Source organism: Asterias amurensis, chromosome 13 (assembly GCF_032118995.1).
Source record: "Asterias amurensis chromosome 13, ASM3211899v1".
Lineage (NCBI taxonomy): Eukaryota > Metazoa > Echinodermata > Asteroidea > Forcipulatida > Asteriidae > Asterias > Asterias amurensis.
The window spans coordinates 16,904,452-16,924,631 of record NC_092660.1 but is presented as its reverse complement, the minus strand read 5'-3'; the positions used below and the strand labels follow the sequence as shown (position 1 = coordinate 16,924,631).

At 41.9% G+C, this 20,180-nt stretch overlaps 1 protein-coding gene across 1 annotated transcript in view; it reads left to right on the top strand.

Annotated features, from left to right (window-relative positions):
* Window positions 1–20,180, top strand: part of LOC139945931 (FRAS1-related extracellular matrix protein 1-like) — a 32,699-nt gene that overhangs the window by 7,837 nt on the left and 4,682 nt on the right. The window contains exons 2-9 of the mRNA XM_071943451.1: window positions 1,155–1,495; window positions 7,645–9,869; window positions 10,037–12,607; window positions 13,969–14,321; window positions 14,888–16,206; window positions 16,901–17,137; window positions 18,219–18,381; window positions 19,518–19,602. Of these exons, the coding sequence (XP_071799552.1) occupies window positions 1,268–1,495; window positions 7,645–9,869; window positions 10,037–12,607; window positions 13,969–14,321; window positions 14,888–16,206; window positions 16,901–17,137; window positions 18,219–18,381; window positions 19,518–19,602 (7,181 nt within the window). The 5' untranslated portion in view covers window positions 1,155–1,267. The remainder of the gene's footprint in view (window positions 1–1,154; window positions 1,496–7,644; window positions 9,870–10,036; window positions 12,608–13,968; window positions 14,322–14,887; window positions 16,207–16,900; window positions 17,138–18,218; window positions 18,382–19,517; window positions 19,603–20,180) is intronic.

The window sequence follows — 20,180 nt, the reverse complement described above, 5'->3', positions numbered from 1 at the left end:
TGTCTGTGGTTATGGGGAAGTCAATTGTAAGCAGTGAACTGGAGTAAACGGCTGCCAGCTAGTGCTCCGAGGATGTTTATATACAAGTGAAAACAGATTCTTGCAGGAAGCAATATAAAATGTCAACACAATAACATTTTCATTGGCCCTTTATGACTGTTGTAATGGGTAATTGTGAATGACATGTTCGTGATACCCCAGAGAGCCCACCAAACACATGCTGTGGCTGCACAGTACATAGTACATTTGTAAAGAGTGCTTTATGTGGGGGGGGGGGGGGGTGATATGCCCGAAAGCCAAGTTTACGAGTTGAACATTGTTGTTATGCACTCCATGGGTTTAATATGCACCAATTATCGTTGGAGAATGGATATTTTGTCAGCGATAATGGTATAATCAAGTACTTAATCCAAACCTAACATGAATGATCCAAACGGAAGTATTGGAATCAAATCTGAATAATTGATTCATAAAAATTAAAAAAAAGGTAGTGCATCCTGCCCTTAAAGGCAGTGGACACTATTGGTAATTACTCAAAATAATTATTAGCATAAAACCTTACTTGGTAACGAGTAATGGGTAGAGGTTGATAGTATAAAACATTGTGAGAAACATCTCCCTCTGCAGTGACGTAGTTTTCGAGAAAGAAGTAATTTTCCGCGAATTTGATTTCGAGACCTCAGATTTAGAATTTGAGGTCTCGAAATCAAGCATCTGAAAGCACACAACTTCATGTGCCAAGGTGTTTCTTTCACTATTATCTCGCAACTTTGGCGACCAATTGAGCTCAAATTTTCACAGGTTTGTTATTTTATGCACATGTTGAGATACACCAAGTGAGAAGACTGGTCTTAGACAATTACCAATAGTGTCCAGTGTCTTTAAGTACAAACCAGGTTCCTAGTGGATGCATGATACCCAAGCCTACATCCTTCTGGACTACGAACAGGGGGTGCTCTGTACTTTTGCTATGGTGCCCTTCGGAAAGTTCTAAAACAAATTGCCGCGTGGAGGCACCCCTTACCAGAGGGGAAATTGCTGTACCCCATCAAAATGAAGTTCAAGGCCTGCTACATGTACTTGTTGAAAACACAATGATGTTTTTGTTCTTAATAATCAATTCAAGTGTGATTTGTTCTTTCATTCTACTGCAGGATGATTCGTTATGAAGACAAGCTGTTAAAGTGGTCACCTTTGACCCCTTTGATGGTCGGTCAGTAAGCTCCTAGAGCATCCAGTTATCAATCCAATCAAAGGGCCGTCCAACATGGCTGCCAAGATGACCCTGTTACTAGTCCTGGTTCTTTCTATAACGACCACTGTGATTGGTCAGCTGGTGCTCGTCAATGAACCATTGGAGGTTGCCATTGGTCGGACGGTTGTTCTTGATGAGAGGGTACTGGCCATCCAGTCACCTGAGGAGGATGAACAGTGTAAGGTTGAGGTCGCCATTGATGAACCTTTTTATCAACGAGTTGGAACGCTGGAGCCCCAGGTAAATAAGATTTTATTACAATAATTTGAACGTTTGGTGACTCTCTGTATTCCGACACCCCTACATGTATGTATACATTCCCGCGTCCCTTTGTGATTATGCTACATGTAGGGTTAGGGTTAGGGTAAGAATAGGAAAACACACAAAGTATACCGCTTTGCCTCAAAGCTCATTTGGTAGAGCATCTGCCCGGAGTGTTGGGGGTCTTGGGTTCAAAACCCAATAAGGACCCTCTGATTTTTCTCTCATCGAATATCATAAAGTTGTCGGCCATAAAACAGTTTATTTTATTTGCCACACCAAGCTTAAAATCTTACTTTAATTTTTACAGATTACAGTGAAGATAGCTTACTGATTCATGATTCAACTGTGCCAAGCTGTACCTTTACTGACAAATATTTGTTTTAGTAAACAAGGGAGCCAATTTTGCCGTCATTGATGATCGTGAAATATTGTCATCAGGGCCCAATTATATAAGGCCAGAAAACACAACAATGTGCTTAGCACAGAAAAATCTTGCTTAGCAGAAACTGGGTACCGACCAAAATTCCATAAATTTAAGATTTATGCAAATGGTGCCCCACTAGTTTTTATTTGCTTAGCAAAGAAAATTGCTGAGCAGTATTTTCTGCTTAACAGCTTTACGAAAGTGGGCCCAGATCATTGGGGGAAACTAAATAAATGTACAGTGTGGGAGAATGTCTGCTGTCTTCAACACCTGTAGAGTACAGACTTACCTTAAAATACACCTGCCCCCCCTCCCACTTAATGAGTTATCTCAATAGTAGTTTCCTGCCCGGCCCTGTGTCGCTGTCTAAGATAATATCCTGTCAACTCCTTCTTCACGGTTCTACTTGCACTCTCTGTTGCTGTGAAGTGATCCCTACTAAAGGTTGTTTCCGAGACGCTTAGCTACATAGGCCGTTGTAGTTTTGAATATTCTTCCTAGTGTACTTCCATGTCTTATTGGGACACTTTTGTTTTTTTTGACCGGTACAAATGTTTTTGAACCTATAATTATTAATGTCTATATAATTGTGTCCAAGCAGAAAGAATTATTTATTTAATCCTTAATTGGAAAACACAATCTGAGAAACGTATCGACAGAAATATTTCTCAGATTCAATTTTGGAGGATAAAACCTGATATATTTATCAATTTAATCACATTTAATCCAAGTCTTCAAGAATAAATGGCCTTACTTGGAAGTAAAATGCTTCTCAAAAATGCTTTATACTATCAAAAGCATGCATTAGTGCTGGTCTGAAATTTACCAACCAGAAGCTTTGAAGTTGACATTCCAATCATGTATTTTGCTTGTTTGATATTTTCTTACTGCTTCAAGTTAAAATGAAAACTGATAAAAGTTCAAGACAAAATTTCTGGCGTCACACTAAAACTCTGAAGTACAACAGATGTGCCACAGAAAGTGAAATAAACTTGAAGTTATAGATTGGGGTCAGGGTAGTGGTTATTGAACCTGTGCGCTAGACTCTGGAATTAACGAACCCCAAGGGAATGCCAGCAAGTTTTATTACAGTAATTTGATAAGTGACCTCTAAAAGTTTTGTAGCGTCGGGAAAGCACTTGTTTTCCAGATATTATTTCACCATCAGTAACTTGAGGAGGTCTTGCAATCTCTTCATCTGTAATTGATAAAGTATGAACCTATGAGAGCATTCCTTTGAGTCACTTGATTTTAAAGGGAACGTACATTTATACCTTTGGTTTTCGGAAGCGTTGGATTGTTTTAATCCCCTATAAATTTAGATATATTTAAACTACAACTGTGAAAATTTCAGTTCAAAAGGTATCGCCAATTAATCGGTTATGTCCATGTAGGAAGAATAAATTGTAATTGACATACACAACCTGAGAAACGCTTACTCTCTTAATGTAAAAGAGTGAAAAAACACTCTTTCATGAGCCATATGAAGGACAACTCTTTTTCGAGTGGTCTTCCACTCTTTTAGATTGAAGTTTGCATCTTTTTGAGTGATTTTTCACTCTGTCCTGGAGTAAAACCCCTCTAAAAGAGTGAAATAACCACCACTCCTTTTGAAGAGCCATTTGAGGGACAGCTCGAAATGTAAAGAGTGGTGTTTTTCACTCTTTTACATTTTAAAGAGAGTACAGAAACATTTCTCAGATTCAAATGTTGGGGGTTCAAATGTTTGGGGGTAAAAACTAAGATCCTTTCCATAACCGCATACTTCGTAGTGAAATGGCTTTCAAAATGCTTACCAACACTATTTAAAGCTGCTGTACTATAGCCTGTGTAACTGTAAGCTCTGTTGCCATTAGTTGTAAGAGTGAAACGCATACCTTCGCTTTAAAATTATACTGTTTTCTTTTTTTCTGAAAACTTTAGTGTGTTGAATCTAATAATGATAATAATATTTATTCGGGCAATCACCCACATTTCACCAGGCAGCCGCGCAATAGGGTAATATTGGATTAACTATCACACCGATTGGATTAATTATCACACTATGCACATGGATTGTTCTTTTAAAATTTACAATAATAGTTCAATTTCCCCGTTCGCCTGGAAGTGCCCCTTAATTAGGTAATATTCCTGCTCCTTCCCCAAGCAAGTTCCCTACAAATAGTGGAATAGTTCCATAAACTTTCAAGTTCAAGAACATAGTATAACAGATTGTGTACACTGTTGTAATATGGTAAGGTTTGCGGTTAGACCTTAAATGAAAGATTTCCATTGAAAATCTCTAAATGAGTTGGGGTGGTTCTAAAAAAAAAAAGTTACTTTATTGCTCTATGCTGTGATGTGACATTTTGACAGTATTAGGGTAACCACTCTGCCCTCCAGCGTGGTACAATCACCCCATGACCATTTATCCTGTCTGGTCCTGTTAAATCAGTCTACACTGGGTTGATGTGTGCAGGAAGGTTAGGGAAGTTCAACCTTAGAAAGTCATGAATGTGAGGAGTAATGCACGACCCTTCAATGGCATTAACAGCCTGAACTAAAAGAAAATGAAATTTTTGAGAAAAGCAAGTAGGCCTTTTTTGGCCATAAACCAGGAATCCAGGAGCGAAAGTGTAAAAAGAGGCTGGGATAATTCACACCCAAGTTTAGTATGCCTTTGTAAATTTGGGAAAAGCATCTCAAATTACCAATAAGTGACCTTACAAAACGTAAGAAACCAACATTTTTGAGTTTGGCTGTTTTGCCAAGCTGCAGACTAACTAGCTGCCAGCTCTTCTTGATTTCAATGTAAATGAGAAACTTTGTCCCCGTTACTTGAATGTGACGCTCAATCGCTCCCTGATTGCTGTACAAAATCTCACTTTTTGCAATTACCTATGTAAATGTTGGCAGCCGCCAGTGCCTACAAATGTAGGACACTTGTTCATCCAGCAAATTTTCTGGAGCAAAATCTTTATACTTAAATTTTGATGCTAATAATGAGTAGTCACTGCAGGTCTGGAATTAGTTGCTGAGGCAACGAAGGCCATGGTCTCCCCATGCCCCTGGTCTTGACTTTGGTGCCCCTTCAAAAGTTTCCCATAGACTTAAAGTTTCTCCAATGGAAATTATGAAAGTTTGCTTTGCAAAATGAAAATGGCCTTGCCCTTCCAAAGATTAAATTCCAGTAAAATTACTTTTTGAGTAGCAACTGGTACATTTTGCTTTTTTATACAAGGGAAAGTTCTTAACTGAACTCTTTATACACACTTTGTAAAAGGTTTAATATTTTTATAACAGCACCTTACACTGAAACAACCCAACAGAACTATTTACAAAAAAAACCTGAAAACCTAGAAAAGAGTTACCTATCTTTAAAATTTCTACATGACAACATTGAATATCTACTTTAACATTCTATGCTAAGTCCCTTGATTGAAGAACCCTGTATCATATAAATCTGAAAAGTCTATGCCGCAAGATTTCCTTTCTTAATTTCCTTATTCCCTCTGCCGTACATCCCATAACTTATTTTAACAGATGACTCAGGTTTGAACATTTTTAAAAGGTGGAGCCAATCCTTTTACATAAATCTATAAAAAGGCTATTCAAGCATTTGTTCATGAACAGGGCCCAGTTTCACAGAGATGAAGCAGAAAATATTGCTTAGAAATTTGCTGCTGAGCAGAATTGAGCAGGATACTAGTCACAAATTGTACCCTTGACATGGTAGTTGGCTGGTGCCCTTATTCTGGTATAAGCAACATTTTGTTGCGCTGAGCTACTGTTTTTGCTTTTAAAGCCATTGGACACTTTCTAAACAGAACAACATTTAAAAGTTCACAGATTTACAAATAATGTTATTTTATATATAAGTTGTGATACACGAAGTGTGGGCCTTTGGACAACTGTTAACCGATGTTGTGCGATTGCTTTAAAGCAGCTCTATGAAATTGGGCCCAGTTACTTATTCATTCCTATAGTGGTGTCTCAATTTAAAATGGAGTGATTCCAACCGTAGCTGTTGAATACAGAACAAGGAGTTTGTCGCCATTGCTGACGTCTATGGAGCATAAAATTGTGTACTCTCGGTGGCCGCGTCTGCCAAAACGTGTTTGTTAACCATTGCTTTAAATGCCTATAACAACAAGCAAATACGCAGCACGCATCCTGCTGATAAGCTTGGTTTGCTAAAGCTGTGAATCAAGCATAGAAAACATACCATTTTTTTAGGAACGCTTTTATGATACAGCGTCTACCGTTCCATTCCGTTAGAAGTTATATCCAGAGCACGAGCAAAATTTAAAATGCTATAAATGGTGAATGATGTGGTAAACAACAGTATAATGTAGGAATTAATTCACCGCTCTCTTTTTAAATTCTATGGAAATTAGAAAGAGTTTGGTTTCATCAAATTTTCATTATTGTATCGTTTATTTCCATAAAATTTAATAATTTCAGCCAAAGTATTTTTCACATTTTGTAACTGTACAGATCAATTCTCTCACTTTGATTAAATCCTCATGCCACTGTTAGCAAGCAATGAACTGGATTGTAAAGATCCATACAATTTCCTTTTTCTATGGTAGATATGTTTTTAGGTATGTATAATTCTTTGTTGGGTAATCAACTGTGAGGAATAACCTAGTTCAGTACGAGCTTGTAAAGAATTACAGTGCGTTGTAAAAACAAGGCCCTGCCTGCTACATGTACCATGGTCTTAAAGCCATTGGACACTTTCTGAACAGAACAGAAATTAAAAGTTCGCAGATTTACAAATAACTTACAGGGTTTACAGAAGGTAATGTTGAAAGACTTCCCTTGAAATATTATTCCATGAAATGCCTTAAAGGCTAGTGTTGTAAATCATACATGTGTGGAGCATTGCAGTTTGACAAAATCTCTGGAGCCAGATAAAAAAAAGGAAACCAATTATACCTGGGATTTCTCTTGAGAATCTTTCATTTTTTCTCTGGAACTAATAGAAAGAAAAAAAGGATGCCGACAAAATGGATTAAAGGGGATGCGTTTACAAAAGTGACACATGGTGAAATGGTCAGGTTGGGGCTGTATACATGTACGTGGATCACTTTTAAAATCCATTTTGACGGCATGTTTGAGAATTTAATTCTTGAGTGAAAATAACTCTGTTGAACTTGTGAGAGAGATGATGTCTTGTGAGAGGGTCATGTCACACGAGGCAATTTTGGGCGACCAGTTCCAGGCAATCTCCAAGAGGAGAAACCATTCACAGTTTGAATGTTCACAAAATGCTCTTGGGGATCGTAAGACATTGTTGAAAAGTTAACTCCTGTGCTACAGAAGTGGTCCTGTAGCATGCAGTGCAGTTGGTTGCCTCCAAGTTGCATGCAAAAATTGCTTCATGTTACAAGGGCCTTTAAAGGCACTGGACACGTTTGGTAACTGTCAACTACCAGAATTCTCCCTTGGTGTATCCCAACATTTGCATAGAATAACAAGCCTGTGAAAATTGGGGCTCAATTGGCCAAAGAAATTAGAAGAAAATAAAAGACCTCAAAATCTAATTCTGAGGTCTCGAAATCAAATTCGTGGAAAATTACTTTTTCTTGAAAACTACGTTACTCCAAAGGGAGCCATTTCTCACAATGTTTTTTACTATAAACAGCTCCCATGTAAGGTTTTATGTTAATAATTATTTTGAAACTCTATTTACAATATTGGACTTTGATATTTTCAGGTATTTGACTGTGAGTTCTTCCCAGGATCCATTCGGTACATCCATTCTGGCTCACCCCTCCTGGATCATGACATCATCAAACTCCGCGTCTATATGCTGACGGAAACTGACACCATTATTGAGACTTTCTACCTCCATGTCAACGTTACGCAAGAGCAGTATCGAGTCCTCCGTCCAATGATGTACATCGAGGTAGACGAGTTTAACGGCATCTCAGATCCAATTGATATGCGCATATTAGATTTTGACTTCAATCGCAGCGCGCCAGGCACTTCTTGTTTTGTAAGAATTAATACTCTAACGAGCAGTCTCCCACGCTATGGAGAACTGATCCAAGGGGAGGGCGATGAAATCAGGGCGGTGAGGGCGCTTTACGAAAACTGCGATGACTTTTTATACTTGAATATTCGTTACCGGCATATCTTACCACCGTCGCCCAATGTTGATTATATCGAGTTGACGATTGAGGTGGAGGATTCTACGAAATACGACCGGCCGTTCGTTGAGCGATTTCAGCTCATGGTGAACATCGATCCAGCGTTTGAGAATCAGAATCCGACGGAAGCTTTCTTAGCGCAATACATCATGGACGTCGATCAGTTTATTCTGACGACTATAACAACCGACGTGATGTCCGGTACGGACGATGAAACAACAGCTGACAGGCTTGTTTTTTACGTCTCGAAGCCGCCAGGCCCGGGCGAGGGCAGTATTGTGCACCTTGACGACCAGAGTCGACCAATTGAATCATTCAGCCAAGCGGAGTTACTGCGCTACAACATTGCGTACAAACCGCCAGATAGGAGCTACCCGGAGGTCAGATTGATTGAAATTGAGTTTGAAGTTTACGATGAGTACTTCGCTAAAAGTGAACCAATAACGCTTACTGTAGCCGTGCATCCCACCCAGACTAACGCCCCACGAGTCTCAATCAATCGTGGGCTGACGTTGCTTGAGGGACAGTCCCGTCCGATCCACCCGCAAAACTTTGAGGTCGTAGATAACGACAATATAAACATGGTAAGAATCAAAGTAGTAGGCGGCCCTCATCATGGGAGGTTGCTTTTAAACAATCGTCCAATGATCATGTTCACCCCACGCGACATTGAAGCAGGGGCTGTGGTGTATCGTCATGACGATAGTGACACATTAAAGGACAGTATTGAACTTCGAGTCAGTGACATGACACAAACTGTGCATACCTCTTTCCCCATTAATATACTACCAAGCGATGACAGTGCTCCCTCATTGATACGCAATATTCAAATTGAGGTCAATGAAGGTCAAACTGTACGCATCACGCGTTTCGCTCTCTTGGCCTCGGACAAGGATTCCAATGATAATTACATCGTCTATAGAATCACTAACCCTCCGATGGCCGGTGAGATACTCAAGAAGTACTCGGCAGACAGTTTCGGATACCCAGTCTCTGACTTCACACAACGTGATTTGTTCCGAGGAATGATTTACTACCACCACCTCGGACGCGAAGAATTCATGGACTCCTTTGACATTGTTCTTCTTGATAACCACATCCCGCCCAACGTCTCCCCGACCCAGATGGTCCTCGTCACCATCTCCCCGGTTCACGATCTCCCGCCGGAAATATTCGCCGGTGTCACCAGTGCCATTTCTGTCAAAGAAACGGATATTGGTTACATCACGCGAGAGCATCTCCGCTACACCGACTCGGAATCGGAGGACGAGGAACTACGCTATACCATCACAACCCCTCCTTACGTCATCGCTACTCACAGTCTAACCAACGCTGGTCGCATCTTCTCAACCATTGGTGTCGTCATGCCGATGAAAGACCCAACAATCCAAGGAGTTCGGACTTTCCAACAACGAGACATCGACCACCACACGATAGCCTACATGCCTCCCTTCAAGGAAATCGGACCGAACCCCAGAGAAATCCGTTTCGTTTACTCAGTTTCGGATAAACACGGGAACCTAGTTCTCGGTAAATTTTTCGATATTACGGTTCTGCCCGTCAACAACCAAGCGCCGGTGATCTTCGCTAATAATCTGATGGTACCGGAGGGGGGGATTTTGATCGTTCAAGCGATGCATTTTACAATCACTGACATGGATACGGACACAACGGACCTTGTCATCACGCTGGAGACACTGCCGGAGTATGGACAGCTTGTCGTTGGAAATGTAAATCTAACGGAAGGTGGAACTTTCTCTGTTGGAGACATCAACTCTGGTAGAGTAAGGTACGGTAGCTACATATTATAATTACAGTAGTTTGATTGTCACCAAATTTCATTGGTGAAACAAGATTTAAAATATTTTTGTCACTTCAAGTTTTCAAGCTATAAACAAAACTTTGATTTAAATTAAATATACAAACTGATTTTCTTTCTTCTTTCAACACTTCTAGATACATCCACGGTGGATCAGAAGTCCCCAGTGATGGTTTTACACTCTCCGTATCAGACGGCATCCACAGTGCAACCCGTAATGTTATTGTGAGTGTCACCCCCGTGAATGACCAAATACCCGTGATCCTCCCGGGTCTGGTAACCCACCTCACTATAGCGGAGGGGGGTGAGATCGCCATCACTTCAGACATCATCGCGGCAACGGACATCGATACCAACGACATGCTGTTGCATTTTATCGTCGTCCAACATCCCAAAAGGGGCGTGGTTCTGCGGAATGGAATCATCGTTAACCGGTTCACCCAGCTGGACGTCCAGCAAGGCAGCATCAGTTACGTTCACATGGGTGGAGAGACTGGGAAAGTCTCCGTTTTTGACTCTGTAACCTTTGTCGTGTCGGATAAGAGCATCCCTTCAGCTGCCAATCTTCCCGTCCACGAAATCAACATCACCATCACGCCAGTTGATAACCAGGCCCCGGGAATCGTGTTCGGGAATCCCTTTCTCGTCAACGAGGGAGACAAAGCTCCGCTGACTCTCGCCGTTTTGAGCGCGATCGACCGGGACTCGAACCTTGACCAGTTGACCTTTCACATCGTGGGTCAGCCGGACTGGGGATTGGTGGAGAACATCCTGCCGAGTCCGGGGTATGAAAAAAGCAATGCCGGGAAGCCCATCAATTTCTTTACGTATCAAGATATCATCAATGGAAACATCAACTATGTCCAGACAATCCACTCCCAAGTAGAACCGATGTCAGACTCCTTCATTCTCTACGTCTCTGATGGTAAACATCTGTCCCCGAACGTTTCTTTCATCGTAAATATAATCCCGGTCAACGATGAAACGCCGGTATTAACCGTAAGAAATTTCACCGTCTTTGAGAATTCGTTCTTCAAACTGAACACCAACTACATCATCGCCAGTGACTTAGATATTCCGATGGAAATGCTGATGTTCTCCGTCGTCAAGTCTCCTCGGCACGGTTCTCTGGTCGACTGGGCTCTACCTCTTGAATCTCGTCTTCCCATCTTTGATTTCAACCTGAATCAACTATTAAATACGCTACGTCTGACCTACATCCATGATGGTTCGGAGAGTACGAGCGATGATTTTGTGATCCGGGTAACAGATGGGAAGCACACCGTACAGAAGTCCATCTTTGTCACAATCATGTCTGTTAACGACGAACCTCCTGAAATTATCAAAAACACTGGCGTGACGGTTGATATTCACGAAAGTCGAGTCATCTCCCCTGTGCTTCTCCTTGCTCAAGACAAGGACACCCCGCCAGATGAGCTTTATTACACCATTGTGACTCTTCCAAAGCGTGGTGTTCTTCAGCGCAAGATTTCCCCGGACGTTTGGATCGATATCACTGTCTTAAACTCAAACTTCACTCAGGCTGAGTTGAACTCCAATATCATCAGGTATCTACATTCTTCCGATCTTGGCTCTAAGGGATTGGATCGCTTCAGGTTTGTCGTCACGGACGGTGTTCACTCGACCGGGAAGGAGAGCTTTCGTATCGATATTACCAATACCAAACGAGAGCCGCTTCAGCTGATCAACACAGGGGCAGAGGTGTTTGAGGGTGAGTTCGTCATCATAGCACCGGAGTGTTTGGCTGCGTTTGATAACGGTAACAACCTTGCAGAGATCTTCTTCACTATTAACGTCCCTCCAACTGAGGGTCAGATTGAAGATTTATCTCGGCCGGGAGTTCCTATATCGTCATTCTCTCAGTTGAACATAGTCGGGCAGAGAGTTATTTACGTTCATAAGCGCACTGATCGCATTCGGAATGATAACTTCATGTTCAGCGTGACCAACGGCTACCAGACCAGGAACGACACATTCCACATTGTCGTCATCCCGGTGGATAACGCTCTCCCAGCTCTCATAATCAACAAACCCCTCGAGATTCCAGAAGGTGGATCTGACTTTATAAAACCCTCACACCTCGAAGCGATCGATCAAGACACGCCACCGCATGGGGTAACATTCATCATCGTACAGCCTCCACAGTATGGCGCCCTCTACCTAGGCGGTGTACCAGTCTTTGATCGCTTCACGCAGTTCGACCTCAACAACTACGATCTATCTTACAACCAACAGGTTCCTGGCGCTGAGAGCGACGGATTCTACTTCGAGGTCACCGATAACACCAATATCGGTTTCACCATCAAGAACTCCCCGCAATCTCAACCGGTGAAGTTCACCATCAACATTGACCACATGGACAGCCAACCTCCACGGCTGATCACCAATGTCATCCCGATTAAGATGGAGAATCGGAACAGACGCTACGGATTCATCTTCAGCCAGCAGGTCCTCTACTCCGAAGATGAGTGCCCGCCCGAGGGAATCACGTACATGATCACGAGAGAGCCGGTCCACGGCCACCTGGAGAATCTGGCCAAGAGGCAGCGTGTGCAGGGTCAGTTTACACAGCAAGATGTTAACGATCGTAGCATCATGTATATCATGAAGGAAGAGACTAAAGTGACCAATGATAGCTTCTTGTTCTCGGTCTATGATTGTAATGGAAATGCACTGATGGGTCAAAAGTAAGTCACATTCTTTGCTTTTTGATTTTAAGATTGCAGGCATGATATTCTTCCTACTTCCTAGTCTGATTCCCGATTTGATTGTCTTTGAGAAGATACACCACATTATAATTAAATAGTTTTTAAATTCTATTGAACTGGAGCATTCACCATGTAGGTTAGCCTTGGTACTCGATAAAATGTTTCTAGCCAACTCCAACATTCCAACGCTGGAATTACACAGAGGCCATACAAAAATAGGCTCTCTTTCTCTGGTCGTAGACTTTGTGACGCTTCAAAAGTTTTTCAAGGTCTTCATGATTTTTACAATGGAAGTTCTCTTTGCAAAATGAAAAAAGGCCTTGCGCTTTTAAAAGATGATCTTTCAGACCTGCGTATTAATGGTGGACTTTTGGGATGCTAGATGGCAGCAGACTTAATAATAATAATAATAATAATAATATGGATTTATAATGCGCACTTTTCCAGAAAACCGATCAAGGCGCCTACACAAAATGAAAACACTATACAATAGAAAACGAAGAATAAACAAAACATAATGAAACCCAATGAAAGTCTAAGTGAACAAGTGTGTTTTAAGTTCCCGGGTTTGGGGAAGTGAGACTGGGAGCTTATTCCATAGGGCAGGAGCAGCTTTGGCGAAAGCACGGTAAAGGTACCAAGCACGGTACCAGGTAAATCCATTGTTCTTGGCAATGTGTGCTCAGAACTACCCGGTATATAAAAAAAGGACACTTACCTGGTAATGGACCCTTCCCATGAAATATGCTAATTACGTTCACGCATGCGTACAGACCCTATTGGTTGGCAAACGCCATAGAGTTGTGCACTAAGTAGACGCGCCACCGCGTCTGCGTCACGCACCCATTAGCCGTGTACAAAACAGCGTGATGTTCCCTCATTTTGCCAACCAAAACGTTAGTGCGCACGCGCTTTGTGCAATTTACATATTTCATGGGAAGGGTCTATTCGGCTGTCACCTAGCAGTCCTAAGTCTCCCACTGTTTATTCCTACAAAAATTATTGCTTATATTTAAACTGTGCTTTCTATGAACTCTGCCTTTGAAAGATCTTTCTCCAACAATATTAAGTTTGTAGGGAAGATAATTTGTACAATATTTCGTGCAGAATTAACCTCTTCACATGATTTGATTTTAAATTGTGGTTGAAGCTTTGCATGGTGTGAAGAATAAGAAGTTAACTGTAAATACTAAATAGTAAACTTGCGGGTACAACCGTGTGTAATATCTCTTTTGAGGGAGTGTTAGCTCTGAAAAGAGCAGGTGTGGTCTCGACGATTTGAACAGTATGCTCTGCTCGTCTTCTGGAGATTTGATTTGATTTTGATTTTGTTTTAACAGGTTTGAGCTGAAATGGCCGATGATCCAATTCATGCGTTCCGATTACATGGTCTGCGAAACAGTCGGCACTCTTCAAATCAACATCATGCGCGTTGGCTACCTCTCGCTCTCCTCCTTCGTGGACATCGAGGTCACTGACCTCACTGCCACGGCCGGGGAGGACTATGCTCCGCCGCGGGCCAGGCAGCTTCAGTTTGACCCCGGTGTAGCCATGGCAACCTGGGATGTTGATATTGTTGAGGACGGGCTCGAGGAGAATAGAGAGCGATTCAGACTGAAGCTTGGAACGTCAGTCAACGCTGTTTTGGGGGAACATGATAAACTCACGGTGATCATCAAGGATTCTAAAGATGGTAATTTCACCTAAATTTTTACTTTTGATGATGTCGTTTTCAAAGGGTTTGGATAATTTTTGTGACACAAAACACAAGTCTCTATAGATTTACAGTTTACAGATAGTGATGGTAGAAAGCTTCCCTGAAGATATTACTTACTGAGGTGCTGTAGTTTTTGTGAAATTAGTAAAACAATTTCACACAAAAATTCCACAACCCTAACCCGATGATGTAGTTTTTGTATTATTCTAGAAATGTGCACAAAAGTCAACTGAATTGTGTTTTTTAAAGTTTGTACAGGTTGAAGTAGATGTACGCATTGAAAACCAAAGGATTTGACTGAATTTTTTTCAAAAAATTACATGGAGGCCACAGAGAACATTGTCTCTGATGCCCCTGGTTTTGACCTTGGTGCCCCCTCAAAAGTTTCCCATAAACTCATCAATTTTCTTCTCGAATGGAAGTGCCCTTTACAAAATTAAAATGGCCTCGCCCTCTCAAAGATGAATTTCCAGGCATGCAAAAGTCCCAATGACTATCTTACTTCTTATTCTGATATTTTTTTATTTTTTTTTAATCTATAGGGTCGTGTGCAGGCGAGAATCATGGATTGACAATAACTGATACCTTACCCTCTTGCTGCCTGGAAGGAATCACCCAGCCAGATCCTAGACCTCTTTGTTGCCCAGATCAAGGACCCATCTACCCAGATACGCCTTATTTAGGACCTATTGGACCCCAGCGAAACCCTCCTGTACCTGGTGAAGACGCCTTCAATCCCATCTACCCTGTCAAACCAGGAGATGGTACCCCTACTGGGCACCAAGGCGTATACCCTGGTGTGGTGCCTGGATCCTATCCTGTCCCCGAGGGGTACATTCCACAAGGTGGTCAAGGTTTTGTACCTGGTAATCCTGACCCAGGATATGTTTACCCAGGAGGAGACCCTGGGTTTGTACCTGAAGGGGAGTGTTGTCAACCAGACCAGGTCCCAGGGCAGGGTGAAACTGGGTACCCTTACCCTCAGCAGCCTGATCAAGGAGACCCTGGATTTATACCTGAAGGGGAGTGTTGTCCGCCAGACCAGGTCCCAGGGCAGGGTGAAACTGGGTACCCATACCCTCAACAGCCGGATCCAGGACATGGGTTGCCTCAGCAACCAGATACTCGGTTTGATCAACAGGGTCAAGGTGTCTATCCGCAGCATGCAGGAGTTCACACTCAACAGGGCCAAGGAGCAGTACCCAACCAACAGTATCCTAGTGTACCAGATATACAATGGAACCCGTATTACAGTGGACAACCTCACCCAGATGCTACCCCTGGTGGAGGTACAGGCTCAAACCCAAGTGAAGTACACCCGCCTCAGACTGGTGGTCAAGGACACCAAGTCTGGCCGTACTACACCAAAGACGGGCAGCCTTATATCCCAGATCAGTTTGGCAATCCCGCTGCTGCCACTGATTCGCAAGGAAGGCCGTATCCCAGTCATGAGACGCCCTACTACCAACAAGGACAGGGGCCCATTAGCCAGGGACCTGATGATGGGGGTGTCCCTTTCCAAGGTGACAGCCATACAGTGCCTCAGTACCCGACTCACCAAGGACAGAATCCTCAGTTCCAACCGTCATGGCAGACCCATCAAGCTGAGAATCCTCAATACCCAGCCCAGAACCCTCACCAGAACCCAGGTGGTAGTTACTCTCAAGGTGGAACTGCTGATAACCCTCAACTGGTTCCCTTCTACCCACAAACTGGAATCAACTCGAGGGACAGAACTCATTATTCTGGGCGTGATCCAAACCCCAATCCTGGTAGGCCTGTTGTTCCTGGCCATGTTGCTAATGGGCAGCATATTCTCTCCAGACCATCCGGGCAAAATGGCCCAACACATGTTTGGACAGTAAGTACTACAAAAAGTTCTTCATTTTAAACTGAAAGGGTGTGCAAAATTGTGATACTATTCAAATGTTTACAAGTTGAGTTCTCATTTTCACAATAAAATGCACACCTTTGCACAAAGCTGTGCAATAAAAAGGTGTACATATATATGTGCAAAATTTTGAACATTTTAAATAATACTAAAGTTGTACTTTTTTATTTAAAATATTCAAAAGTTTGCACTAAAAGTTGCATGGTTTAAAGATGTTTATGTTCTTGCTTCAAATGCGAATTTTTTTAGAAATCAGTAAAACAAATAGTTTAGATATTAATGTCCAAACCTCCACATTTGAAAACACTCTAGTGAAAATATGTGAGGCTCTGTATCTTATTTACTGATAATGTAAAACAAAGAGCCATTCCAACAGCTTTTTTTTTCAAGTTCTGCATCTCTTTGGGACTTGCCTGGTGCATTTTGCCATTACTAGCTTCAGCTCCCTGAGTTATTTTCATCTTAAATATTTCGTAACAAAACTTGTTCATGTTCTTGTCTTGCTGTTATTTTATAAAGTATAGTCTTGGACACTTTTGATTGCATTTTGAATGTGTATTTTTGATATATATGTATGTAAACTTGTCGCATCACGAAAAGGAGTTTTATGTATTTTTAACATGACTAATACAATTTTGAATTGAATTGTCTTGCTTTTTAACAGCTTCACGGTATCGCCTCCACACCGACTGTTGTTCACGGCCGCTCCAGTTCATCCTCCTCCTCCTCCTCATCAACCCATCACCAGTCGCTGCCGTCTTCCTCTCAGCGAGACCCAGTCAGGATACCCCTAGAGGAGGTTCCCAGTCATCAACCGTCTGAAGCTCTGGTAAATCCCGACCAATGGCAAGCGTCTACGGCTGAACACCAAGGAAGAGTGACCAGTGAACCAACGCAGCCAGTAAGTCTTAGGGGAATGTCACTTGAGGCAACATTTACAGGCAACCTAGAGCAAGTTCGAGTGCGCACATTTGTCGCCCTGTGATTGACCATTGACCAGCAACGTACATGCGCAGTGACGCACACACTCAAACGACTCGTTTAGAAATGTAGTAACCATTGGTCAACACTCCAGTGCCTTCCAACGCTTCGCTATAGTGTCACTGGTTCCCCTCTGCGCTTGTAAGCATGTTAGCATGGAACAGGCTATCGGGACTGTGGTCATAAGGCTGGTTCCAAATGGTCGACCACAGTTGTCAACCATTGGTCGACTAGCCTGGGTTCGAGTCAAAATAGTCAACCTTTAGTTAAACATGGTGCACACTTGAACTTGCTCTTGGAGGTAACCATGATACAACCAAGCTAACCGCTGATTTCACAATGACTAGAATAAGTATTGTCGTCTACTGTATCACAATTTCTTGGTTTGTGCAATTTATAATCATAGACATAAAACCAATGTTTTGTATGAGAGAGATTGGCTGTTGCCAGCTTGGTGCTTATATCCCCTTGTGGGCTTTAGTAGCCCTGTAGTAAAATTCCAAATAATGTCTTGCAATCCCCAAGAAAAATATTTGAGCATTCAAATGCAAATGGATTCTCTTGTTTGAGATTGCCTGGAACTGGCTGCCTGTAAATTGCCTTGTGTAGTGTTTTTAAAGTCCTTAAAATGATATTTTACGATAGAAAGTTCCCAATCACAAGGCCCTAAACTGGCCACACAAGATTAAAAGAGGAAAGAAACAAGTAGAAAGATGACCTTCAATTTGGTTTCTTCCATTACACCGATGTGTATTAAGCACTCTCTACTCAGAACCTTCCCCGAGTTCTGTAAAAAAGCAAAACGGAGGCAAATCACTCAGGTGAGATTCGAACCCACGACCTTTGAATTACTAGAGCAGATGTCTTACCACTAGACATTTGGCTAGAGGCAGTTTGAAAGATGACTGTTGATACTACATGTATGTTTGAGTTTGGACAAAATATAAGAACAGTTGCTTTAATGATACCGATTCTTTTTTCCACTTTTGTTCATTGTCTAGGTTCCAACACCTACTGATTGTACATCGACCAGCAAAGATGACTTCATCATGGAGGAGGACACTGGTACCCTGTATAAGTGTGATGGTAACCGATGGATCCGAGTTGAATGGAGTCATGTCCAAGCTGACGACGCAACTAATCAGGATACTGGTTGTGGTGAAGGTAGGAGTAGAACCTAACACCAGTTTGAGACGGCACTCCAGAGTCGCGCCGAACCAAATTCTGAATTAAGTACATGAATAGTTTGACGTCCGAAACAGTAAAGAGTGACTGGACGTGCTAAAAGTAAAATTATCAACTGTTGCGGTCGTTCGGAACGACTCTGGAGCCCGTTAGTTTTAGACGTCAATCTTGTCATGAGCCAACGTAATTGCTATGTAAAGTTTGCCTGTCTGAAACAAAAACTTATTTGGGTTGACCTAGAGTTGCTCCTTATGTGTTATAAGAAACTTTGACTGAAGGCGTCAAGACATGTCTTTGCACTCTACCTTATATCATCTGGGACCAGTTTCATAAAGTCTTAGCAAAAACTCGCTTAAGCATAGAAAAACATTGCTTAGCAGAAACAGGTTAGCAGCCAAAATAACAGTAAGTTTTCATTGTTGTGACTGGTGTCCCACTCAAGTTTTGCTTAGCACAGAATTTTGTCAAGCAGTATGTTCTGCCTAACATCTTTATGAAACTGGGCCATGTTCCGAATTTCATGGCTCTGCTTGCTGCTGAATTTTCTGCTTACAATCACCATTCTTCACTTACTGTGCAAGCGCCAAATTTCTGCGCTAGCTGTGTAAGCAGAGAATGCCTTGTCACAAGGAGTACGCAAGCACAGCTTTCTTGCTAACCTTTGAAATATGCTTGATGTTAGTGTGGAATTGTCTGCTTTGTAAGCGGCGATTGTTTGCTTCTGGTCAGCAGAGCCATTCAATTGGGCTCTGATCCATGATGTTTCACAATGCACTTCTCTCTTTAGCCAATGTATTTGACAATTACATTCCTTGCAGTACCCGCTGCCAAAGATTCAAACTGCCTCTAGCTACTGGGCAATCCCGGTTGTTCAGTCGGTAAGACACTGCTCTAGAATTGCAAGGGTCGTGGGTTCGAATCCCACCCGAGTAATATGCCTGTGAAATTTGTTCACAGGACTGGGGAAAGTACTGAGTATACAATGCTAGCACACATCGGTGTATGGGTAAAAAACCAAAATAAATATTCTTTATCCTCGATGCAAATTTAATATATATTAAATTATATTCCTGACAAATTGAATTGTTTGGCCCGGATATTGTTGATATACCCAGGTTGGCTTGAGCTTGATGGAATGTGCTACTTTGTATCAACTGAAGCGGAAACTTGGAATAATGCCCAGAGGAGCTGCAGGGAAAGGTAAACTATACACTGACTACAAAGTTTCCTGTTAAAGCCATTGGACACTTTCGGTAAACAGGGCCCACACTGTGTCCAAGGGCCACACTTGGTGTATCACAACTTATATATAAAATAACAAACCTGTGAAAATTTAGGCTCAATCAGTCATCAGAGTCTGAAGAAAATAACGGGAAAACCCACCCTTGTTTCCGCACGTTTCGCCGTGTCATGACATGTGTTTAAAATAAATCCGTAATTCTTGATATCGAGAATTGATATTGTTTTAATGTTTTCTTAAAAATTGAAGCATTTCAAGGAATAACACTTCAAGAGAAGTCTTTCACCATTACCTTCTGTAAACCCTGTAAGTTATTTGTAAATCTGTGCACTTTTAATTTCTGTACCGAAAGTGTCCAATGGCTTTAAAGCGAAGTACACGTTTGATAATCACTCTTAAAATTAATTTATGGTTAGAAGCGTACAGCAGCTATGATAGTTCAAAGCATTTTGAGAAACATTTCACTTCAAAGTAATGAGGTAAAAATGTAAAAGATACAAGTTTTTATGCCCCAAAAATTGAATCTGAGAAGCTTTAC